This window comes from Pteropus medius, unplaced genomic scaffold, assembly GCF_902729225.1.
Source record: "Pteropus medius unplaced genomic scaffold, Ma_sr-lr_union100, whole genome shotgun sequence".
Lineage (NCBI taxonomy): Eukaryota > Metazoa > Chordata > Mammalia > Chiroptera > Pteropodidae > Pteropus > Pteropus medius.
The window spans coordinates 7,219,867-7,245,857 of record NW_024350325.1 but is presented as its reverse complement, the minus strand read 5'-3'; the positions used below and the strand labels follow the sequence as shown (position 1 = coordinate 7,245,857).

Below are 25,991 nucleotides of genomic sequence, written 5' to 3'. Positions count from 1 at the left end.
TTTATTCCAATTCACAAAAAAAGCCTTGAATTTATTCAAGAGGTAGCTCTTCAATAGAAGTTAGTGCAAATCCTTTCTTTAGGAAGGCACCTTTATCCTGGGTCTGAGGGAGTACAATGCCATTGAAAAATAATTTTCCAGTGGCAATTAGAAGCACATAGTCAAAGATAACCAGGTTCTTAAGGAAATAGTCACCAAGACTGAAAACCAGCAAAAAAATAGCAAAAACTAACCATTAAATATAAGATATTAGAATTATCTGTGGGCAGAATTATAAGATGGCTATATTTTATCATGTTCGAGGAAGTAAAAAATGAGCTTGGAGATACCTTCAGAGATCACAGAAGATTGGAAAAAGAACCAAATATACAATGTAATTGTTAAAATGAAAAACTCAGTGGAAAAGTTTTACAGTAGTTTGGACACAGCAAAAGAGAAAATAAACTGGAAGATAGATCAGAAGAAATTATCTGGAATGTAGCACAGACAATATTGTAGAAAATACAGATGAAACGAGTATATACCTTATTATTCCATTTATTTCAAGTTCAAAAACAGAACCAACTAAATTCTGTTATTCAGGATTTATATGTGGGGGCTTTGGAGGTGATCAAAGGTTTATATTTCTTGACCTGAGTGGAAGCACGTGGGTGTGTATGCTTTATAACTATTTGTAAAACTGTACATATATATTTTATGAACTTTTATGAGTGTATATTATACCACATAATAAGTGATATAATAACAAAGATTTAAAAAAATAACTTGATGATCATTTTATAGATAAGGAAAATAAGGCCTGGAGAAGTTTAATCACCTTATAATCTTTCAACTTTTAATCTAATGTGTTTTCTGTTACTCTGAGCAGCCTTTTTTCCACTGTTTATTAAAAACCTATCTTCTAGCTATTATGATTGCATTTATTTAAATTTCATCTTCTTGCTTTGAGGTAGAATGAAGTTTATACTTTCAAATTTTTTTTTATAGAACGAGTTTGATGGAATAGGGAGGTTAATTAGCTTTTGCACCTTAATTTTTAGTTTTCATTTGTAGAAGTGCGCAATATATATTTTAATATAATGAAGTAGATATTTTGAAAGCTGGTTATGTTTCTTTTTATTTTTAGAAGGAGAAATCTTTACCTGGGGTCATAATGCTTATAGCCAGCTGGGCAATGGGACAACTAATCACGGTTTAGTGCCCTGTCATATCTCTACTAATTTGTCAAACAAACAAGTGATTGAAGTTGCCTGTGGGTCTTACCATTCTTTGGTGCTAACATCTGATGGAGAGGTGAGAATAGTCAGCATAAATCTCATTGATTATTTTTCAGTAAGATTATATAGATTCCTATAGCAGTCCTAGAAATACGATCATTTGATTAAAATAACTACTGTTCTCAAATATTCAGTCTTATTGTTAGGAGTTCTTAGTCATGGTGTTTATATTATGAATTATGCCTTTATGAAGTAAAGATTTCTATTACTGTTAAATTTAAAAAGGATGTATCCTTCCTTCTATATTGCTATACTCAAGGAGTTCTTTGCAAATCCTTCTATATTGCTATACTCAAGGAGTTCTTTTGCAAAAAGAAAATATGGCTAAGGCAAAGTAGATATTCTTATAAGTATTAAATGATATTTGGTAATAATTATTGCTTTTTGTGTAAATAACACCAGTAACCTAATTTTATAAGTTAATGCATTTTGTAAGAATGAATTTTACGAAAACTTCTCTGCCTGTGTTGTGACAGTTTATGGGTATCAACCACTTTGAGAGCAAAAATGAGATGCCATAAGTACATGTTAGTGTCCAATTGAGACACTTTATAAATTAGTGTGTTTCATTAATTGATCTCTTCTTTCAAATAGGTATTTGCCTGGGGTTATAATAACTCCGGGCAGGTAGGATCTGGATCAACAGCTAATCAGCCGATACCTCGAAGAGTCACTGGCTGCTTACAGAATAAAGTAGTTGTGAACATAGCTTGTGGGCAGATGTGCTCAGTGGCAGTGGTGGACAATGGGGAGGTAAGAAGTTTTTGTCGTTTAAAAAAACTTGTTTGCCCTATCGGTATCTTACCAACATGGTATGTTTCTCACAGCAGAGAACTTGACTGCTTTTCGACTTTGGGGGCATAGTGTCTCTCCTTTTCTCTCAGGTCTACGTCTGGGGCTACAATGGAAACGGGCAGCTTGGACTCGGCAGCAGTGGCAACCAGTCAACCCCCTGCAGAATCGCAGCTTTGCAAGGCATTTGCGTCCAGCGGGTACGTTCACTGTTGGTTTGCGTGTGCTTATTTTTAAGTCTTCAGTAGCAAATAAAACAGTACTAAAAACAGTTTTCTTAGCAGGATGAAAAGTTTAGCTGCTTGGATGTCTTTATTGAAGTAAAGGTTCAAGCTCTATTCCCCTGAATTAAGCTATAGATGTTCATCAGAAAATTTATATTTCTAGGACACTCTCATACACAGTAATTGGAATATAAATTGTTACGAGGTTTTCCAAAGAAACTTTAGCAGTAGGTAGCAAGAGCCTTAAAAATATTCATTCCCTTTGATCTGTAATTCTACTCCATTCTAATGAACCAAAGAGAAAATCACAGAATTAGTGGAGAAGATATAGGAAAAGGTATAGGAGGAGAGAGAGGGAAGGCAAGAGAGAAAGAAATGGTAACTTTAGTAAATAATAGATGTATCAAAATTTAAGCAAACAAAAAGTTAATTGGTAAATAAATTACACTAAATGTATACAAATGGACATGATGTTTACAAAGGATTTTTAACGATATGGGCATAATGCTATAGGTAATGAAAAAGAAAGACACATAACTGCTTATATATGATCACAAAAAAACCTATTGGCACGTATTTCTGTATCTATATATAAATAGAAAAATATCTTGATCTTGAGGTTAATTTTGTATGTATACTTTACTTTTTCACACCAAACGTGTTTTACTTTTATAATTAAAAAAGAAAATAATTCTTTTAAAAAAACCTGTTTCTTATTCACTTCACACCACTTGAGCTCCGTGAGCCTAATGAACGCTACGTTGAAGCTGAACACAGCACTTATGTCACTAAAGCATTCCTGCCTGTCTTACTCTTAGGGCTCTGGAGGGTTATTGGTTACCCTACTTAACGCTTGCCCCTCTGGGCAGGCTGCCTCTTCCCTTTTTTTCATTTTTGATTCTTAACCTATCCTGTGAAAGCATTTTTCCTTCTGCTTGTGGGCCTGAATGGATTTGGTTTTTCTCTTTCAGGTTGCCTGTGGCTACGCACACACATTAGTATTAACAGATGAAGGCCAAGTGTATGTTTGGGGTGCAAATTCTTATGGCCAGTTAGGCACTGGCAATAAAAGTAACCAGTCCTATCCTACTCCTGTCGCTGTGGAAAAGGACAGGTAATACACGCATCTTCAAAATAACTTCAATGCTCTTTAGTGATTAAACAAAACTTAGACATGGTATAGAATTGTGAGGAATTTACTGCTAGTACTAGAATATTCTTTAACGAGAGCATTCATTCCTTTTTTAAATTGATTTTTGAATTATGGGGGACTTTGACTGTATGTTAAATATTCTATTTTCCCTTAGTTGTATTTCGTCTATACCTCCAATAGCTGCTCTGTATAAACAATGACTAAACCTCCAACAGCTATTCTATATTATTCTTCTCCCTCACAAATTACCTTCCCACCACATCCTCATCGTTCAGTTTTACATTCTGAAGAGGAAGTTAATAATATTTTAGGTCTTATCTTCTGTGGTTTAGGAAAATGAAAGTACGTAAGATGTAGTACAAAGTCGTTCACTTGGCTACTTATAAAATATCCCAGTTGAAAAGGATAGAGCTGTTTCATGACCTCAACTTCCAAGCTGTCATTATGAGGAAGAGTAAAATGGTTAGAAAATTGACTTAGTTTTGTGCCATTGTTTGTAAAGTTGTGTTAAGTAATTAGCATATCCAAATTTTTTTCCAATTTATCCTACTGTTTTTGAAGTTCTTTCAAATTTCTGAAACATGACATATCAACTGCTTTTCACTCTTCATTTCTGAGACAGTAGTATGGAACAAAACATTTCATTCAGGATTATAATCTTTGTAGAAATTCATACTGCTATTTTCATTTTTATTTTACCTATTATTTTTTGTTATATCTGATTTAAAAATAAATATATGGATAAATTATCTTTCATTTGTATGAAAATCTTTTGTATTTTTCTGTTGTAATATTTAATAGCGAAAAAAAGAACCAAATTGTCATTTTTCAATCCCCTTGATTTTCATTTGAGTGTTGTAAACCTGGCTAATTTTATTTAACCTATGTTAAATAGGTTTTAAAAAACTGTTTTTACTTCCCCTACTCCAAATCTTAGAATAAGACCAGGACTCCTTAAGAACTGAAGAGGAGAGATAAATGAGGTCTCGAACTAGTGGGCTCGCACTAGGTACCTGCAGCCATGTCATTTGCATTTCTTTTTAAAGGTAGTTCAGAACTACTCAGTAAAAAGAGAAGGGACAGTCTTGAGGCTTGGAATAATCTCAAAAATGCCTCAGGCTAGCAAATCCAGGGGTAGGGACATTTAGTATTTAGACAAAACAACAAAGAAGTGTTATAAGATCAAACCAAAGTAACATAGAAATAAAAACATTTATTTGTATGGTACTTTACCATTTTATTGTGCTGCTACTCTTACTTAGACTTTATCTCATCCACCCTTGGACTTAACAGAATCTGCTACCATCTGGCACCAGCAGCTTGCCCTACGTTGCACTGCTGGTCCCTGATAGTTCCAGAATAAGCAGCCTGGTCTTCTGACAGGTGACAGGCACGCAGGGACAGATGGGTTGTAGGACAGCTTGGTGGGAGAAAGAGAGTCAGGGCATGGAAGTTATGTGAGTGCCAGGTTCCTTACCTGGAATTTGAGAGTTAGCTATTGCTTTTCCATCTTAAAAAAAAAAAAACTTTAAAATTTTTAAAAAACTTCTTACCTTTTTTCAGTTTTTAAATTACAACTGTGAAACACACACATGCAATCTCTGTTGCCCATATAAACATTATTTTGGCTACAAATATTGTGGATGAATGTTTTGAATGAGATACTCCTGCTTTTCTCAGTTTTCCATGCTTGAATTTCATGTGGTAATATCTGAGCTTGCAGGATCTCGATCACAGGAATATTGAAAGGGAGGAATTAATTAAGTCTGCTGGGACTTGTTCTGTACCCACTCACCCTTTTCAATGACTGGAAATTTGCAGCTATGTTATGACTTATCTCTTAGGAACTTACCTCCAACTCTTTTAGGGCCCATTACAGGGAAGCTTGACTGGTTAGAAACAACAGGCTTGAATTTGGGGTGGGGCTGGTTGGCAGGTCTTAGTTACCTGTTCACAGAAGTGGAAAATAAAAATTTGTCTAATTGGATTCTTTGCTAAACAACAAACCAAGGAAAACCTTTAAAAAGTTTTCCCACAGAGGTCTCCTTATGATGAAGAATGCTAACATGTACCAGCAATTTATGTTCACATCAAAGTAATTTTAATAATTAAAATGATTCTCTTCCCTCTAGCCCCATCATTCCCAAACTTTTTGAAGTTTCAGTAGTTTGGTTCACCAGCATTTGTGTCTTTCTTCTTAAAGTTCATAAAAGCATATTTGAAGTTAAATTGTTTTAACACTAACTTTGCCTTGCATTTCTGTAATTTTGTGACTTCTGGAGGTAACTGGTAATATGTTGGCCTCTTACAAAACCAGGACTGGGAATCGCTACTCTGGATCTTTTTATTATCACTATTTTTTCCTCCATATTCTTTTCCCCTCACAAATTACCGTTTTTTTGCTTCTTGTTTTCTGTTTTATATATTTTCTCACTCTGCTTTTTAATTTCTACTACTTCACAGCCATTAAGCTATGCAGTTATTGTAGATCATTTTGCTGAGGTTACACAAAACCTATTTATTATGAACATGTAGTGATTATTTTCATTAAGAATGGATACAAAATAAAATGTGAAATATGCCAGATATCCTGATGGTAAAAGTTAGGTCAGTTTATAGTCATTGCCTGTTGCATATAAGGCTGGCAAAACTGAGCTTCAAAATTTGTGTGTTGGTATGAATCAGATATAAGAACATATGACCTTAGGCAAAGGCATTGTGGCTTGGCTATGGCTTTGGTCCCAAGCCTAGACCTGAAGGTTCCCTCTAAACTTTCTCCACTCTTGTTCCTGCAGCAGGTGCTGCGGTCAGTCAGGCTTATACCCAACCCCTGACTTCACATGTGGTGCTAGGTGTTCCAGGTGAATGTCACGAGGCCATACTTAGCAAAAGCCATGTCCACAGCCTTCTGCATCTTAACCCCTCAGCTGTGTCTGAACCAACCATTCTCTGGGAAGCAATGTTCCTGCCTCCTCTAATGGCAAAGGTGTCTCCCCCTTCATGGAGGCCAATAATAAACATTTCAGAAGTCAATGTAGGAATTGAATTGTTTTGATTTTCTGATAGTGGGTAGTTTAGCGTAGATGGACACCATTGTGTTCCAATCGGTTAACATTTTTCATTGAACATTATCAGGGGAAAGGGAGGCCATCTGCCATTTTAAGTGGTTTCCCACAATACACAAAAGTTATTCAAAAAATCTGAAAGTCTTTGCCTAGTCAGTCATTGTGGAAGTCATTAAATATGATGAGAACAGGCAGTTAATTATTGTTTATCTAAACAGTGTTGGGCTATTCTAACCTTTCCTCCTCCCAGAGAATAGTAGACTGCTTTATAACTAAAGTGGTTAAAATGTAGAAGGTCTTTTTCTTTTGTTAACTGTGTAGATATCTGTAGGTTGAGCCCCTGACCTGCCGTCAGACTGGCACTGCCCCCGCTCCCTCCCCTCTGCCAGTTTGGCGTTTTCTTAGACTCATACTCTGGGGCCATCTTTGACACCTCTTCTTCTCATTCTCACCCCTTTGCTTCCTTGGACTTGACATCCGCACACCCATCATCCTTCCCCAGCTTACCTTCTAGGCTATTCTTTCTCTCCCTTTCTGTCAGCCTTGCACAGTGTTGCTAGAGCAATCTAAGGACAAAATTTTCATCACATCGTTGGCCCTGTGTACGAAGCTGTTTCCTATTTGTCTGTCACATCGGATCAAATCTAAGCCCTTCAGCCTTGGATTTAAGACTGACACCAATGTTCCTAGCAGAGCTGCCTGCTCCTTGCTCCCAGTGCTGCCCGTCTGTTCCATTAGGTCCTCTGAACGTGGCGCCTTCATCAGTTTTCCCACCCTGTGCCCGCACATTTGTGCACGTTTCCCTTTGCCTCACATGCTCTTACTCATCCAAAGCCCATGTGACCCAGCTGAATTCCTTTTTACTTAAATACTCCCTGAAGAGGCCCAGGTGTTTTCCCTTACCATAGCACTTGTAGTTGGTGCTACACTGTGGTGTTATCTGGGAATTGTTTGCATTCTCACAAATATACCACTTCTTTCTTCAGCTGAATCATGAGCTCCTCCGGGCAGGCCCTGTAGTTCCTGCAGCAGCTGTTAAACACTTTCAGCCATGGGAAGAAACTGGTTTTGAATGTGCACCATGCTTATTTCATTTACTCTCTACCACAGGCCTGTGAGATGATTGCCATCTTGCTCCACTTCTTCCATTGTTTCTTTTTTAAGATGATAAAATAGATTATAAGAGTTTAAGTAACTTGGTGTCTACAGGCTACTGTCTAACTCCCAGCCCATGTCCTGCCTACTACACCAAGCCATCTAAAATGAATTGTGTTGCTACCCTCACACGCAGGTGTAGCATATGAGGGTAGATGATAACAGTAGATGCACTTTTCTTTGAATAAATGTGTATGTTCTATTTCTTGCTCCCTTTCTCTTTATTTGTTGAAAAGGCTATGCTTATTGAGAAGCCAAATAGTATTTACCATTTTCCCCAAGGGGGAAAGGTTCTTTTGTAAACCTCTGTATTAGAGATTTGAGCCAATTTGACTGACTTAACCATGCAAACAGGAAAGGCCTTACTAATCTGAATTGGTCATTTGAAATATACAGTATCTACATAAGGGAGGCTTTGGTACTTAAAATGTTGAGTAGAAGTAATAACATTAAGAAACCTCTACTGTTAGGCTATCATTTATACACCAGATATTGTGCTCGGTGCTTCACATTTTTTCATTTACTTTTCACATACTGGCCTCACAGTGTGATAACAGAGATGCCTAGAGGCTCAGGGACATTCCCAAGGTCACACAGCCTTGTGGTGGAGCTGGGATTCACAATGGAACATCATAGCCTCTTCCTCCAGTACTCTTGGGTTGTTTTCAAGAGCTGAGAGCTGTCCTGTAATAAACCAGTGTAATTGCTTGGGCTGCATGTGAAAGCAGTGTGTCTCAGTTTTCTGAGGCAAGCTGCCATAGCAGTCTCCAGATTGTAAGGTGACCATCCTCCCTCCTTGATTGGGAAATGTAGTTAAGGATGCAGTGAAGGACTCTCTCCACCTTTCAGCTGCTAGCCTTGGTCAGTGGCGTCCTACCCTACCCTCAGTTGCCGTTTTGTTGAGTCTTCACCAATTAGTTAATGAAATGATCTACAAATTGTATTTAGTAAGACACTGTACTGGGTGCTTAGGGAGAAAGAAATAATGCAATTCTTCAGCCTTCCCGGAACTCGTAATCTAAGCAAAGAGGTAAGAGGACATCTACACCTGAAAAGATAACAGGGTTAGGTTGGAGTGATGTGGACAAGAAGGTACTGCAAGAGCTCAGGTGAGCCAGAGACCTCTTACCTTGGGACTGTTTGAACTGAGTCTTAAAAGATGGGTAGGATTTCTAAGACAGGGAGAATGGAAAAAACGTTCCTGAATAAAGACTTTTTGAATAAAGACGTTGCGGGACAGCGAGTGAGTACATCTGTTTGTTGCATCATAGGAAGTGTGGGCAAAAGTGATTTGAAAGAAGGGTGGGCATGGGTGGAAGCCAAATTATGGAAGGCCTTAATGTCACATATTTGGAATTTATCTTATGCGAAGTCACTAAATGTTTGAAACTACTAATGAGAATGGTGTTTCAAGACGATTATTAACCTGTCAGCATTGTGCAGCTTGGGTCAGAGGAGAGAGATCTGAGAGAGACCTAGGAGGCTGTTACATTGGTTCCCATGTGGGTATATCTGACCTAGGGTGGTGGCTGATGAGAGAATTTACAAAGAATCTATGTTATTTGTCACCTGGATAATCTGAAGAAAGTGGTAAGTGATGATTCTGAAGTTCTGAGCCTCAGTCACTGGGGATGCTGGCACCATTGCCTGCTGTGACAAAGTCAAGATGGCAACTTCACTTGGGGTAAAACAGTGTACTATCTTCTTTGACTCTGTATGGTGGCTTATCCTTAGACCAAAGTCATTATTTCCAAATCAACACAACTGTGTTTTCTATTCGGAAGTATTTTGAGAATTATCTCCTTGGCAACCATGCACTTACTCCACTAGGGTCTAACATGTGTTGACTCCAAAAAACTGTACTGTTGGGCTTCAGATGACACAGTCCAGTGACTTAGAACTACTGGATTTATGTTTGCAGTGTGAGGTAGGGTGACTTACAGCATGCTCTATTTAACCTTGAAATTGGTGAAGTGTTGATGAAAATATTTATTGAAGCTGGGTCAAGATAGCCAGTCTTAATTATCTACTTTAGTAAGAAATATTTTAAGAAAAAAATTATATCACTTTTTTCTCTTTTGGTCTTTACTCTCTTGAATTGTACTTGAGTTTCAAAATGGGATGGTACATATTTTTATAGGGCTACTGGCAAGAAGTGGTAATAAGATCTTCATGAGTTATGTGTATTGAAGTATAGCTTCAATGTAAATACCTGTATATTGCCTGAAAATTTAGATTAGGTGTGTAAGTCTTGTTTTGTTTTTTTAAGTCACTTAAACCTAAGGGAGGGAGAGATTGACTCATTTCTTCTCCTGTTTACTGTGTTTACTTGGTGTTTGTGAATTCAGAATTATAGAGATTGCGGCCTGCCACTCTACCCACACATCTGCCGCCAAGACCCAGGGCGGGCACGTGTACATGTGGGGCCAGTGCCGGGGCCAATCGGTGATCCTGCCTCACCTCACCAGCTTCTCCTGCACGGACGACGTGTTCGCCTGCTTTGCCACGCCCGCCGTCTCGTGGCGCCTCCTCTCTGTGGGTGAGCTGATCACTGTCGATTTGGGTGATGGCTTAAAAACTAGGAAGAGAACTCTTTGCTTTTATTTTGACATGACTTTGTTAATTGCAATATCATGTAATTTATTTACCTCTAAGGGGCTCCTGTGAAAAGGAACTAATGTGATTGATTCATTTTTCTTGAAAGTTTCAGACAACAACACTACATACTGAATTAAATTTTTTGACTGCTTTTTAACTTGACTGGGAAACTATATCTTTTTTTTTAGCTAGTATATTTACTCTAACAATCAAAAATTGCATTTAGTGAGGCGGTTTTGGACTTCTTAGTTGTTTTGCCAAATTTACAGGTAGATGTGAGGTTCTGATCCTTAATGATTTCAGAGATGTGAACCCATATGTAGGGAAAAAAGCATCGCTCTTTCATCCACGTCGGCTGGGCAATGCTGTACTGCAGCCTGCATTTTCATTGTCTATGGTTCACTCTAGAAACGCTGGTGTTTCTTTCTCAGAACCGGACGACCACCTCACGGTGGCTGAGTCACTGAAGAGGGAATTTGACAACCCCAACACCGCAGACCTGAAGTTTCTGGTGGATGGAAAGTACATTTATGCACACAAAGTCCTTCTCAAAATTAGGTAAGGAATCATTTATTTTAAGAATTGAAATAAATACATTTGTTATTTGCTAATCCCACAAACTATGCTAGGCACTTAAGTAATTATGAAAAAACTGAAGGCAGGTTCTGCCCTTAAAGAGCTTACAGTACAGTCGGAGGAAACACATCATACATGAAACAAGAAATAATAGAGGCCAGATGCAACGAGTGCCAGAGCTGTGGCTCAGGGCATACGCACAGTAGGTTTCCTTAGAGGACTTTGCAAATGGTCTGCCCACCTCAATGTCGGCAGCAGCCAGCCACCCAGGGGGCTGAGTGTGTCCCGGGCTTTTAGCGCTGTGTGGGCTAAATTCCTGAGCTAGGAGCTGGGCTCAGCCCTGAGCGTAGCTCTTCTCAGTCAGCTGTGAGGCACTAAACTTTTAGATGACTGGAAAAAGAGAAGATAAGGCTTTTCTAGAGCAACAAGGTCTGGGGTAAAGCTAACACAGATTTTTAAAAAATCGAATTTATTGATGTATTTTTGAGCAATTAGCTCCGTCCATTTAAAGTATTTCAGCAGCTGTGATATATGAATACACCTGTGAAAACATTGCCCCAAGATACAGAACATTTATGTCACCCCTCAAAGAGCCTTCCTGCCCGAGCCCTGGGTCAAGCATTGATCTTCTTTCTGTCACTATAGATTAGTTAGCATTGTCTAGAAGTTTATATATATGGAATTATACGGTACACATTCTTCTGTGCCTGGCTTATCATAATAATTTTTGAAAATCATCATGTTGTTCTGTAACAGATATTTAAATCCTACTGCAACAAATTACAAACTCAGTATAGCATTTTAGTTTCAAGTTCACCTCTTGGTAAGGTCAGACTGTGCAACATTTGTTCACTCTTACTACATAGCCCATAAAACTTCATAAAGGATGTGTGTGTGTGTCCGTTTGTTAGGGCTGCTGTAACAAAGTACTACAAACTGGGCTTGAACAACAGAAATTTATTCTCTCAAAGTTCTGGAGGCTACAAGTCCAAGATCAAGGTATCAGCAGGATGAGTTCTGAGGGCTGTGAAGAAGAATCTGGCCCACGAGTCTCCTAGCTTCTGGTGGTTTGCTGGCAATCTTTGGCATTCCCTGGGTTGTGGCCACATAACTGCAGTCTTCACATGGTGCTCTCCCTGTGTGCATGTCTGTGTCCAAATCCCTTTTTTATAAGGACACCAGTCATACTGGATTAGAATCTACCCTAATGACCTCATTTTCACTTGGTTGCATCTTTTCTCCCAATACTGTTATATTCTGAGGTTAGGGCTTCAACATATGAGGAATTGTGGGAGACAATGCAACCCATAAGAGGAAGTGAAGAAATAAAACTACTCAGAGGTTATAAAAACAAGCCCACCTGACTTCCATAAATGCTGCTCAGTGGACGTGGTGTGGGAACTATGCCAGGGAGGCCGCGCTGTTCACCCAGAGTGGCCACAGAGGCAGCCCCATTACAGCAAGTGTTCATTTGCAGCCTTATTGAGTTAATAAGGTGGTTTGAAAACTGGCCAGAGAAGAGGAAGTGAGAGGCCAGGGCAAGAAGATGGGGTATGCAACTTGGAGAGTGTCGTGCGTGCTGCGGCTCTTCTGTCTCCTTGTTAGCTTTTCCCCCTCGAGCCCCGTGGGGACGTGCTCCTTATGGCCATCTGCTATTGCCCAGAAGCCAGGACCTGACATGCTTTTCTTCCTGCAGGTGTGAGCATTTTCGTTCTTCATTGGAAGACAGTGAGGATGCTATTGTAGAAATGAGTGAATTTTCATATCCTGTTTACCGAGCCTTCCTGGAATACCTATACACAGACAGCATCAGCCTTCCCCCCGAGGAAGCAGTGGGTAATTGCCGCCCGACTTTACCAAGACATATGCAAAATGCTGAGTAGCTTGGCATGGTGGTTTCTGTGGCGCTTGAATGGAAGTGGCTGTGAGGGCAGTCACAGGAGTTCTCTTTCTGTGTGTTGAACCAAACTCCTTGTTACTACTTCATACAAAAGTTGACTAGATAGATAAAATAAGAGATAGAGGAATTCTCAAACCATTGCCAGTGTGGGTGGGTGCTATCCTTTCTTAATACTATATGTAAGTATTGTACATAACTTCTAGCTACTACACCTGCTGCTCTGAAGATGTTTGCATTACAAAAAAGACAAAATGCACGTAATAAGCCCTACTGGTTTCCATAACTGCGAATTTCCCTCCCAGATGGCTTTGAGACAGACAGATAGATCACTGTGGTCTGGTGTACTCTGTCCTGAATGGAGTTGGGGCCGTTCACCGCACCTCAGGCTTGCTGACAGTGAAAAAGCAACATGGGGCGTCAAATGGGCACAAAATAAAAACATTAAATTTCAGTTTACAACTGTCAGCAATATTGTTGCCCAGTGGTACAAAGAAATTAAGGAATTACTTCTATAAAGCACTAAGGAAAGATTTCAACCCCCCAATTTTTAAGTTAAACATTCATTTTACATGTATAAACCAAAACCACTTTTTACCAGAGCGATATTTAATTTTACTCAGGTAAACAAAAGCCTGATTTGTGAGGTTTTATATAGTTCCCTTCCTTTCTCCCACAGTCCTTTAGTGCCCAGGCCCACTGAGTGCTGCAGCTCCTGTCTGTCTGTGAGGAGACAGAGTGAGGCTCTGCCTCTGTGGAGCTTGTATTCACATGAGGGAAAGCAACCCTAAAGAGATAAATACAAGTGTTTAGTCAGGAGGGGCAGGGAGGCCCCCATCGGGAGGTGCACTGGGCAGAGACTTAGGGAAGCAGGAGGGAGCAAGCCATGCAGGTACCCAGGAAGAGCTCTCTACGCTTGAGAAACAGGGCAGAGGTCTGAGACAGGAACAAACTTAGCATGTGGAGAAGGAGGAAGAGGCCAGAGTGATTGGAGTGGACTGAGCAAGACTGATAGTGGCAGGAACTGAAGTCAGACAGAGCTGGGCAAGATCATGTATAACCTTGAAGGCCATGATGAGGAGCTTGAGTTTTATTATTGGTGTGAGGGAAAGCCTTGAAAGGTTTTGAGCATAAAGGTTGTGTTATTTAGATTTGCTTTAACTCTAGTAGTAAAATGAAAAAAAAAAAGAAAGTGGCTTAAATAAGACGGTTTCCTTCTCTCTCACACAGGGATACAGTACAGGGCATTCCTACCTGTGGCCCCTGTTCTTATGGTCTCACTCTGCGTCTGCATTACAGGCAGTAAGACAGAGGAAGGGACAGCGGTACAGGGCAAAGGGCAAATCTCAGTGTCTCTTAACGAAGTAGAAGTTCCGCTTACTTCAAACCGTAGATCCGAGCTGATTAAGCTGCATAGGAGAGAGGGTGGGAAAGTGTGGCTCAGCTAAATATCCAGTGGGCCATAGGCCTTTCTTCCATAACTTTGATAATGTTTGTCATGTTACAGTGAAAGTGAGTTTGCAACCAAATTCTTCACTTGTACAAAACTTATTAGCAGACAGGTACAAAAAACAGTTACTGTTGTACGATTGATGAAATCCCAGCTCTCTGTCCACTAGGCACTCTTTGAAGTAGCTTACATGAAAGGTTAGCTTGAAGTGGATGTGACAATATTCTAGTACCAAGATTTAGCTAACGGATCAGGTGGCAGCTGAGGACTGGACATACACGTAGTGAATGTACTGCCGTGAGGGTGTAGGACTGCTTAGCTCATTGTGCCTGAACCCCATTCATGTAAGAGCAAAAGGACCCTCATGACAAGCCACATATCCCAACACCACTCATTTCACCAGTGACAAAGTATTTCTAGTACTCTTTAATGAAGACTTCTGGCAGCAGTATCTGAAGCTCCTGACAGGGATCTTTCAGATGCTAACTGACCATTACTGATTAGACTACTTCGTAGTGTCCCTTGGGATAGATTAAAATTGACACACACCCACACACATCTCTATGCTGAATTACTTGAAAGTAGGTGACAGATAATATACCAGGAATCATCAACATTTATAGATGATATTTAAATGGACTCACTTAGGGAAGTAAGTGAAATAAGAATCTGAGGATTGAACCTTGGGGCACTCAAACATTTGGAAGTCAGGAAAAATGGTCCAGCCAAGAGACTGAAGAATAACTAATTAAGAAGACGAAAAATGTAAGCAAGTAACAAAGCATTTCAAGAAAGGGAACATCATCAACCACATCAAATTATGTGTCAATCTTGAGTAAGGTGAAACTAGAGAATAGCCCTTTGGACATAGCACTGTGGAAGCCATTAGTGACAATCACAGGTGTGATGTCAAGGAATGGGGGTGGGAGGTGGGATTCTGCCTGGAGTAGCTTGTGGTAAGACTGGGAGGTGAGAAATGGAAGCAGCAGGCAGAGACGACTCTACCCTGGAGGTTTGCTATAGAGAGGAGCAGAGAAATGGAGTAGGGTGACAGAAAGCTGACATATGTCCACGAAAGGTTTTTCTTTTTTAAAAAGATGAGCACTAACATAGTGTGCGCGTATGCTGATGGAAATGACCCAAGAGCAGATATGGGTAATGCAGGTGGAAAAATAATTAGAGGAGCATTTCTAGGAAACATATTAAAGCTATTTTCACTGTGCTCATTTTTTCACAGCTCCTTTTTGTACACTGTATTTGCTCCATTCAGTTACATTCTTAGGTAGAGCCACCTGCTCAGAGAGTAAGTCAGCACAAATCTATTTTACACAGCCTTCCCTAAGGATTATATTCAAAATAATGACAAAATCATTATTGAAGGGTTGAATGAATTTAAATCAGGAGGCTTGAAATTGCTTCCCCTAATAAACATCTCTTTCTATCAGGATTACTAGATTTGGCTACATTTTATAGAGAAAATCGTTTGAAAAAGCTCTGTCAACAAACTATCAAGCAAGGAATTTGTGAGGAGAATGCCATTGCTCTGCTCTCTGCTGCTGTCAAGTATGATGCTCAGGTAAGAAAAGCATTTTTTCAACTGGCTGACCTTGAAAATATAGGTGCCTACTTCATATCTTAAACTAAAATAAAGTCTAGGTAGATTAAAGACTTAATGTAAACAAATAAAGTATCAGAAAAATATTAGTGAATATTTATATAATGTTACCTCAAAGGCAGAAACTATAAAGGATTGAGAGATTTGATTTTAAAAAGGTAAAAAACATTTATATGCCAAAAATACCACAGGGAAAATTAGAAAGTAAATGATACACTGGGAAAATATTTATAACATATAATGAAAGCAAGTTTACCATAGTTAATGTATATTTCTTAAAAAACAAAAACATATGAGCAGTTTTACTGAAAAAAATGAATTAAATGGCTTTATGAACAAATGAAAAATACAAATGAAAACAAGGCATAATTTTTCATCTGTCATACCAGGGAATATATTTCTAGAAATAATACATGCTCAAAACAGTGAGTGTTTTCCTAAACTGCTGATGAAAGTGCAAATTGGTACAATTATTCCAGGGCGCAATTTGGTATATAATATGTATTAAAAGCTTTAACGATGTAATTCCTTTAAGATTTTATTAAAATATAGCTAACATAAAATACTGTATTATTTTCAGGTGTACACTATAGTTATACACCATTTATATACCTAAGCAGCGATCACCATAAGTCCAGCAACCAGCTGACACCACATAATGCCATCACTATATTCCCTATGCCGTACACCACATTTCCATGATTTGTTTTATACCTAGAAGTTTGAACCTCTTATTCCTCTTCACCTTCCCCCAACCTTTTTGATTTTTAAATTACAGTTGACATTCAGTATTATTTTATATTAGTTTCAGGTGTACAGCATAGTGGTCAGACATTTATATAATTTATGAAGTCATCCTCCTGGCTATTCTAGTACCCACCTGGCACTATACATAATTATTGCCATATATTGACTATACTCCCTATACTTTACATCCCCATTACTATTTCATAACTACCAATTTGTACTGCTTAATCCCTTTATCTTTTTTACCCTGCCCCCAATCACCCTCCCATCTGGAAATCACCAGTTTGTTATCTGCATCTAAGAATCTGTTTTTGTTTCGTTCGTTTATTTTGTTCTTTGGATTCTGCATATAAGTGAGATCATATGGTATTTGTCTTTCTCTGTTGGACTTATTTCACTTACCATAATACTTTCAAGGTCCATTTATGTTGTCACAAATAGTAAGATTTCATTCTTTTTTTGTGGCCCATTCCATCATATATATGTACCACATCTATTTTATCCAGTTGTCTATTGATGGGCTCTTAGGTTGCTTCCATATCTCTGCTATTGTAAAAAATGCTACAGTGAACATGGGGGTCATTTATCTTTTGGAATTAGTGCTTTGGATTTCTTCAGATAAATACCCAGAGTGGAATTGCTGGGTTGTATAAGGAGGTGGTCTAGTTTAATTTTTGGCATGTATCTGTTCAGTTTTCTCAACACTATTTATTGAAGGGATTGTCTTTGCCCCATTGTATATTCTTTCTTCCTTTATCATAGATTAAATGACCACATAGGCATGGGTTTATTTCTGGGCTATCTATTCTGTTCCATTGATGTATGTGTCTGTTTTTATGCCAGTACCATGCTGTTTTGATTATTATTGTAGTATAGTTTGATATTGTATGTGATACCTATTCTTTTTATTCAAGATTGCTGTGGCTTTTCAGGGTCTTTTGTGGCTCCATATAAATTTTCGGATTATGTGTTCTTATTCTGTGAAAAATACCATTGTATTTTGATAAGGATTGCATTGTCTCTGTAGATTGCTTTGGGTAAAATGGACATTTTAACGATGTTAATTCTTCTTATTCATGAGCATGGTATATGCTACCATTTATTTGCATCTTCTTTAATTTCTTTCTTCAATGTCATAATTTTTGGGGTACAAGTCATTTACTTCTTGAGTTTAAATTTATTCCTAGGTATTTTATTTTTTTTAATGTAATTGTAAATGGGTTTTCTTAATTTCTTTCTAATTCATTATTGGTGTATAGAAATGCAACCAATTTCTGAATATTAAAATTCATTTATCAGTTCTAATCATTTTTTGGTGGAATCTTTAGGGTTCTCTATACATCGTATCGTGTCATGTACAAATAACTTCTTCCTTTCCATTTTGGATGCCTTTTTTCTTTTTCTTGTCTGATTGCTGTGGCTAGGACTTCCAATACTATGTTGAATAGAAGTGGTGAAAGTGAACATCCTTATCTTGTTCCTGATATTAAGGAAAATGTGTTTATCTTTTCCCCATTGAGTATGATGTTAGCTGTAGGTTTGTCATATATGGCTTTATTATATTGAGGTATGTTCTCCTATTCTCATTTTGCCGAGAGTTTTTATCCTAGATGGATGCTGAATTTTGTCAATTGCTTTTTCTGCACCTATTGATATGATCATATTTTTATCTTTCAGTTTGTTAATGTAGTATATATCACATTAATTGATTTGCAGATACTCAGCCAGCCTTGCATCCTAGGAATAAATCCAGCTCGATCATGATTTATGATCTTTTTAATGTATTGCTGAATTTGGTTTGTTAACATTTTATGGAAGATCTTTGCATCTATGTTCATCGGTGATTTTGGCCTATAATTTTCTTTTTTCAATAATGTCTTTGTCTGGTTTTGGAATCAGGGTAATGCTTGAGAGCCATCCTTCCTCTTGAATTTTCTGCAGTAGTTGAGGAATGGCTGTTAGTTCTTCGAATGTTTGGTAAAATTCACCTGTGAAACCGTCTGGTCCAAGACTTATTTGGGGAGTTTTTTGATTATTGATTCAATTTCCTTAGTATTAATTGGTCGGTTCAGATTTTGTTTCTTCTCGATTCAGTCTCAGATCATATGTTTCTAGGAATGCATCCATTTCTTCCAGATTGTCCACTTTGTTGGCATATAATTGTTTGTAGTATTTCTTTATAATCCTTTGCATTTTTGTGGTGAGAGTTCTCACTTTTATTTCTGATTGTATTTGGGCCTTTTTTTCTTGATGAGTATGCTTAAAGGTTTATCAATTTCGTTTATCTTTTCAAAGAGCCAACTCTTGGTTTCATTGATCTTTTGTATTGTTTTATTAGACTTTATTTTATTTCCACTTTGATTTTTATCATTTCCTTCCTTCTGTTAACTTTGGGAGTTGTTTGTTGTTCTTTTTCTAGGTTCCTTTAAGTGTAAGGTTAGATTGTTTATTTGAGATTTTTCTTGAGGTAGGCCTGTATTGCCCTGAATTCCCTCTTAGGACTGCTTTCGCTGTGTCTCATAGATTTTGTGTCGTCGTGTTCTCATTTTCATTTGTCTCAAGGTATAAAGATGTAATTCTTTAAGAAATTCACTTACAGAAAGAATAAAATAAACAAATAAACAAACGAAAAAGAAATTCTCTTACAGGAATTTGTCTTAAGGAAGTAATCACGGATTCAGACAAAGATTAACTTCAAAGATGTTTACTGCAGCATTGTTTATAGTTTTGAAAAAGCCAACATGATCAGTAGAGGATTATTTAAACTACAGAATGTTAATACTATGAAACTATGCAGTTATTCATGATATACCATTAACTGAAAAACTATGGTCCTATTCCTATTTTTTAAAAGTACATAAATAGCAAAATTAAAAAAGACTGAAATTCATTATTTATGTAGGAAAAAAAGACTGAAAAATATAGTCAATGGTTATTTTTGAATGGCGGGATTACGGATGATTCCTTATCTCTGCATGTTTTTTCTGAACTTTCTACAGTGACCATGTATTGTTTTGATAATAAGGAAAGGAAAGAAAACCTGTCTTAGAGCTAAATCTTTAGGAAACAGGCTCTATTTCTTGGAGTCGATTTCCTTTTGGTATAAGGATATCCTCTCCTTTGGTTAAACAAACAGGGACATTTTAGTAGTGGGTGGAAAAAAGGTTATAACTTCTTTTCTGCTTATGTAAATAATAAGATGCTTAGTAAAGAAAATTTAGAAAATACAGAGTATGAGGAAGGAAATGACTCATTAACTAGAGAACATAACATTTTGACACAGCTCCATTTGATTTTTTCCTAGGTTACATTATGTCTCTAAATACTAGATTTTTTTCCTTAACATTTCAAAAAAAAATCTCACCCACCTTAACATTTAAAAGCAGAGTGAATGTTCGTGATTCCTCAAGGTAATGCTATATTGGGCCCTTACAACATGCAAAATGCTTTATGGACAAAGAAAATCTCTGAGCTTTTCTAGAGCTTGTTAAAGTCATGGATTCTGGTGGGCTACCTCAGATGTCACAATAGTGGGCACATAATGTTTCCATCTGAACTAGGCTTAATTTCCAAGACTTTTTCATATTCTCTATTTATGTGAATTATTTGTATGGTTACTTCCAGCCATCTGTTTTCTTGACAGTCAGCTCTGTGAGGAATGGTAAGGACTTTGCTTTGCTTACAACTAAATCCCTAGTGCCTAGAGACACATATTATGCATTCATTAAATATTTAATGAATGTTCAACTTTGCCTATAGAGGCACTGTATTGTACTATACCCAAAGTGATTGTTGTACCCTAAATTAGTATAATAGACTACAAGTAAAATGTACATTTAAAATTCACGTTTTTGTAAATAAAGGTATATTTCCTTTCGTAATATTTTTACTTGCTGACTCTAATAATCAAATAATGGGCTTTTCCAGCACATTATTATGCCTCATGACTATAATTAATATGAGGCAGAGAGTATTCAAAGCACAGTTCATATCTCTTTGAATCCTCAAAAGAACATTATAAAATATGGGCATGATTATTATCAGTCTCAATTTATAAATAAGGAAACTTAAGCTCAGAGAGATTAAGTCAATTCTTAGTAAACTAGTAAATTGCTAGTCTGGTATGCAGTCCAAGTCTGACAGCTTTGAAACCATACATTCAATTACAATTCTCTAATGTTCCCTTCTTCCCCCACATATATTAAAACCGGCAGTGTTCATTCATTCATTCAACAAATATTCACTGTCTATTACATGCTTGGCACTATTCTAGACACTAAGGGTATAGCACATGAACAAAACTGACCCAAATCTCTGCCCTTGTGGAACTTTTTGGTGAGGAGAGATGGGCAATGAATAAATGAATACAATGTATAATATGTTAGATGGTGATAAGTGATTTGGGAAAAAGTAAGGTAGACAAGGGAGATATGGAGTATCAGGCTAAGATTAAAGTTGAAAGTTTAAATAATGGTCAGGGAAGGAAGGTATCAGTGAGAATGTGAGCAAAGACTTGAAGGAGGCACAGAGGAAGCACACTGCAGCACAAGGGGAGGGCAAGGTAACGGCCCGATGTTGACGGCAAGATGGGTGTGGGTGGAGTGAGGGAGAGGAACAGGAGGTGAAGTCAGAGATGGTGCGGTGAGAATGGGTGTGTGTGGAAGGAGGCAGGGCCTGGAGAGCCCAACAGGCAATTTTAAGGGATCTGAGTTCTGATGTGAGTGAGTCATTGGAGGGTTTGGAGAGGATGAGACGTGATATGACTGACATTTGGAAACAATCTAGCCGTTCGTTGGATTGAGAATAGTGTGAGGGTGAGGGGGGTGGCTAGTTAGGAGGCCCTGTCCTCCAGTAAGTAATGATGGTAGATTGGTCCATGTTATTAGCTGTGACGATGGTGAAAAGTGGTTGGATTTTGAAAATATTTTGAAGGTAGAGCGAACAGGACTTGCTGATGAGTTGAATGTGGGTGAGGAAAAAAAAAAGATGACAACTTAGGATGACTCCAAAGTTTAGGCCTGAGCAACTGAAAGGATGAAACTGTCATCTATTGAGATAGGGAAGATGGGGAGAAGCAGCATTTTTTAAGGAAATATTGGGAATTCGATTTTGAATAAGTTTCTCGAGTCTGTTAAACATCCCAACAAAAATGCTTAATAAGCAAGTTGGATAAATAAGCCTGGAGTTCAGGGGAAGGTCATCAGTGTAGAAGAGAAATGTATTTAAAGCTGTGAGACTGACAGGAAATAGGCATTTGTGAGGATTAAGTCCTGCACATTTGGTGTTTAGAGGTCAAGGAGATAAGGAGACACCAGCTAAGGAGGCTGCAGGGAGGTAAGAGAAGTTAGGAAAAAAGTTAGTGTCCTAGAAGTTAGCACCGAGTGTGTAGAGGAGGTCATTGCCACACCAGACGCTGCTCCTGGCCAGGTTGAGAACTGAGAAGTAACAGCTGGATTTGGCAATGAGAATAGCATGGATGACCACAGCTGTAGTGTCAACAGAGTGATAGGGGTAAAAGCCTGATTGGAGAATGGGAATAGAGGAATTGGAGATGAGGAATAACTTTTTCCAGTAATCTTTACTATAAAGATATAAAGAGAAAAAACACTGGGGATGATTGGAGGGGCATACGAAGTAAAACATATTTTTTGCTTTTTTAAGAAGAAAGAAATTTAAGCATGTTTATGTACTGATGCAGATGATCCAATGAAAGGATATGGGCAGGTGTGCGGGGGCAGTTGCTAAGTGGTGTCCTTGAGAAGGTGAGAGCCAATGGGATCTAGTGAAAAAGTGGGAGACTAGCTTTAGGTGGGATTATGGACTGTTCATCCACAGTTAGAGAGAAAGAAGATAAGAGTCTACAGGCACATACAGGCAGGTAGGCCAGTGATACTGTGCAAGAGCTTGTGTAGGTTCTTTCCTGAATGCACTTTTCTCAGTGAAATAAGAAGTAATATTAGCTTACAGTGAGGATAAGATAGGAGGTATTGAGATTTAAGGGGAGAAGGTATGAAAGTTGTAGCACAATGGAAGGATTAATGAACTAGAGAAATACAGCTGGATGGCAGCACAGAAGGGCGAGCCAAGTCTTAAACGTGAAGCCACGTGAAGTTGTAGCAGTTAAAGTACGACTCTTTTCTGAAAAATAAAGGGGCTTTGTTTTATATGGACAGAATTCATTATAACCAAATATCACTCCAAGCCCAGATTTAGTGAATTCTTAGAATCAAGGAACTCTTTCCTATTCCTTTCTTCTTTAGTAATTATGAGAAGTTCCCATTCTAGAAAAGCAAAGCAGGGTGGATCCACGTGGTAACTGCTGATGGTCTTTTTATTCCATTAATTAGCAGTTTTACTGAAGCCGTCCAGATTTATGACTTCATACTACCTAATCATCTAACTACAGACATATATACTTTAACATGTGTGGTGCAGGTATGAGTTTCTCCACTCCTCTTTGTAGAATTCAGCTGGAGAGACTGTCTTGTTTCACTGCAGTGTGCTGTAGGCGAAAATGCCATTTCTAAAAATTTAAGCAAGAGTCCATATTTTAAATGGGTATTCGTATATTCAGTATATATTAATGAATCACATTTTTATGTATAGTCACATGCTACAATATCAAGTGGGTATGTGGAATTTTGCGTTTTATCACTTAGGGCTCACCTGGGACTGAGATGTCATACTGCCAAAATGACCCTAGCAGCCTATGCAGCTGTGTTTAGGGATGAAATAAAGAGGTTTTCCTCATGTACTTTCTTTCTTCATTTAAAACGTACTGTGAATTTGTACATACATTGATAAGCATGGGTATTAGTATTTCTAATTTTTGTCCATTTTTTCAGCTCCAGCATTTGCTATAATTTACATGTTAAGAAAAGATTATAGTGTGCAATACGTATAAATGATGGCTTGGAGATTATTTTAGGCTTTTTTTTTTTTTTTTTTTTTTTTTTTAATAAAAGATTCAGCTAACAGAGAGGAAACTTTAAAAGCTGACCACCTGGCAGCATCTTCTCCTAGGTCAAGACGGCAGCATAGCCTAGGGTCAGAGGCATACTGGAGTCTCTGCAGGCTGGCCTTGTTTTAGCTCTAATTTGTCTGGAGCCAAGAAAGCATCCAGCCACCTTCACTCTGGTTCTCAAGTTTACAGATGTAATCAAGAGAATTACCACAGGATTATTCTCTGGCCCAGAGTGCATTACACTGAGCCAGAAACACTAATCTGTGGAGTTTTCTCTTAGAAGAAAGTCATGATTTCTTCAAAGCTTTCCCACTTAAGATCATTGAAGGTATGCCGGGTCTGATGAAATCCAGCCCTCCCACTCTTTGTCTTCTTGTACAGGAAAAAGAGCAGAGGCCTGTTAATGACTTCAGAGAAGTGATTTCCCAGCATTACTATTTTTATGACAACTTTTTCTCACAAACTCTCTACAGCTAGAAATATTTAAAGCCCCTAGGGAAATATACAAATATTGAAAGTGGAATGAACAATATAAATACTCTCACTATAAAAAGTACAGAATTCATACATGTATATACCTATCCCTGGGAAGAAAGTCAGATTCTTTGCATTGGTTGCTGTGGAAGAACTTGAATGTTTTATTGTTATTTACATTTTTACAAGAATAGGTTCATATCTCTATTGTTTTATAACTATTCTTTAGATGTTGCTGTACTGACATTTCTTCTTATTGACTATCAAATCTTTTTTCTTTGCCTGTGTTTTAGATCTTTTCATTCTATGTTGCATTGCACTGGGAAATATGAATGTTAAAACATTTTTTTGTTGTTTCTAGGATTTAGAAGAATTCTGCTTTAGGTTTTGCATAAACCATTTGACTGTAGTGACACAAACTTCGGGCTTTGCAGAAATGGACCACGATCTCCTAAAGAACTTTATCAGCAAAGCAAGCAGAGTTGGAGCCTTTAAAAACTGATCCTCACCTGCAGCAAAGAATTTTCAGCATTTCCATTTTCCCTGCAAAAGCTGGAGAATAACTTTTCTTTAATAGCATTTACGAGCAACAGTTGGCTGAATACTTCTGTTCTGTTAAAAGGAAGATGGTGGTCAGTCTTTTTTATCTGCTGAAATCCAAAGCTGACATAGAAGGCGTTAAATGCTCTTATCAGATGTGACTAAACTCCAGGGGAAAAAATTAAAATATCTTTTCATATTTACCATTTCCTCTTTTGAGTATCTTAAGTTGGACACCTTTAGCATTTTCATCTAAGTATATGCTATTCTAGCCGAATGTTTCATTATTTAACAGGCTGATGATATCACATACATAGTCTGACAAGGAATGCTGTCACTACATTTCAGCATCTTGCAGTGCTTTGCATATAGTAGGCACTCTATTAATTTATTATAAATCTTAAGTATGCCTTGAGAACAGCTTTATTTGTGGGATACTGGATAAAGGAATTACTTGCACAAAAACAAATTTAAAACGCCCTGTATTTATTAAGGTTCATATTCTTTTGGTGTATCATTCTAAGAAATAGTGGCTAATTTACAGCATGAATTAGAATTCACGAAAGGCCTTGGCAATTAAATCGTCAAAGGCCCAAGGGCTAACTTTAATTTTCTGTTTACTCTGAGTCATTGATTTCTCATATGGGATTACTGAACATGAAATATTGTCTTTGAATGAATGTTATTTCCATGCTCATCTGCCTTACATAATTGCTTTTATGTTAAGAGAGATTTGCCTCTGAAAGCAAAAATGATTGTTTTTCTTGTAGTTGACTTTTATGTCACTATAAATCGGGTCTCAACCTGGCACAGTATTAAGTATTACCTGAAAAGGAACTAATACTTATATTTCATGTACAGCATTAAGAATAATGAGATAAATTTATACTTTTAGATCAAAACAAGTTATCCAACTGCAAAAGAGAAACTGGAACAGGATGTAGGATGTGGCATCAGATTCGCCTAGTATGTATTTTATAATAAGATATTATGTAAAGAAAACTCTTTTGGAATTAGAAACCTTGTTCTGATCCTGAACTATTTGATAATAAAGTGCTTATTTGCAGATAATAGAACAGATGTGTGTGTTTAATTCCTAAGAAGCAGCAAAATTATATCGGTCTTACGTCCCTTAGATATACATAAATCCATTGATATAAGCTTTTTTAGAGCAGTTATCCAGATAAGGTATCATAGCAAAGCCCACTTAACATAGATAGTTATGAACAACTTACTGTTCATTTTATTGCCTGTGGCTGCTCTTTATTGGTGAGGTCTCTTTTGCATCCTTAGTTTCTTTCTTTCTCTCCATTTTTGTAGATCTGATCTTATAGGGGCAAAGTCATCTGGATGCTTCTAGGTCTAAATCACAATCCTATTATTGTAATTATATAGTTTTACTCAGTTATTTGTTATTTTAAAGTTACCCACATGCCATTTGTTTTTATTTTTTGGTTAGTTTGC

At 37.6% G+C, this 25,991-nt stretch overlaps 1 protein-coding gene across 8 annotated transcripts in view; it reads left to right on the top strand.

Moving 5' to 3' along the window:
- RCBTB2 (RCC1 and BTB domain containing protein 2) overlaps nucleotides 1-25,603 on the top strand; it is a 41,074-nt gene extending 15,471 nt beyond the window's left edge. For 7 of the 8 annotated variants that reach the window (XM_039839360.1, XM_039839354.1, XM_039839355.1 and 4 more), the window contains 9 exons: nucleotides 1,127-1,293; nucleotides 1,872-2,030; nucleotides 2,162-2,269; nucleotides 3,265-3,407; nucleotides 10,015-10,205; nucleotides 10,696-10,822; nucleotides 12,537-12,676; nucleotides 15,633-15,763; nucleotides 24,349-25,603. In XM_039839360.1, coding sequence (XP_039695294.1) covers nucleotides 1,127-1,293; nucleotides 1,872-2,030; nucleotides 2,162-2,269; nucleotides 3,265-3,407; nucleotides 10,015-10,205; nucleotides 10,696-10,822; nucleotides 12,537-12,676; nucleotides 15,633-15,763; nucleotides 24,349-24,489 — 1,307 coding nt within the window. In that variant the 3' untranslated portion in view covers nucleotides 24,490-25,603. The remainder of the gene's footprint in view (nucleotides 1-1,126; nucleotides 1,294-1,871; nucleotides 2,031-2,161; nucleotides 2,270-3,264; nucleotides 3,408-10,014; nucleotides 10,206-10,695; nucleotides 10,823-12,536; nucleotides 12,677-15,632; nucleotides 15,764-24,348) is intronic. The other variant, XM_039839362.1, reaches the window with a different exon arrangement.
- The last annotated feature ends 388 nt before the right edge of the window (nucleotides 25,604-25,991 follow it).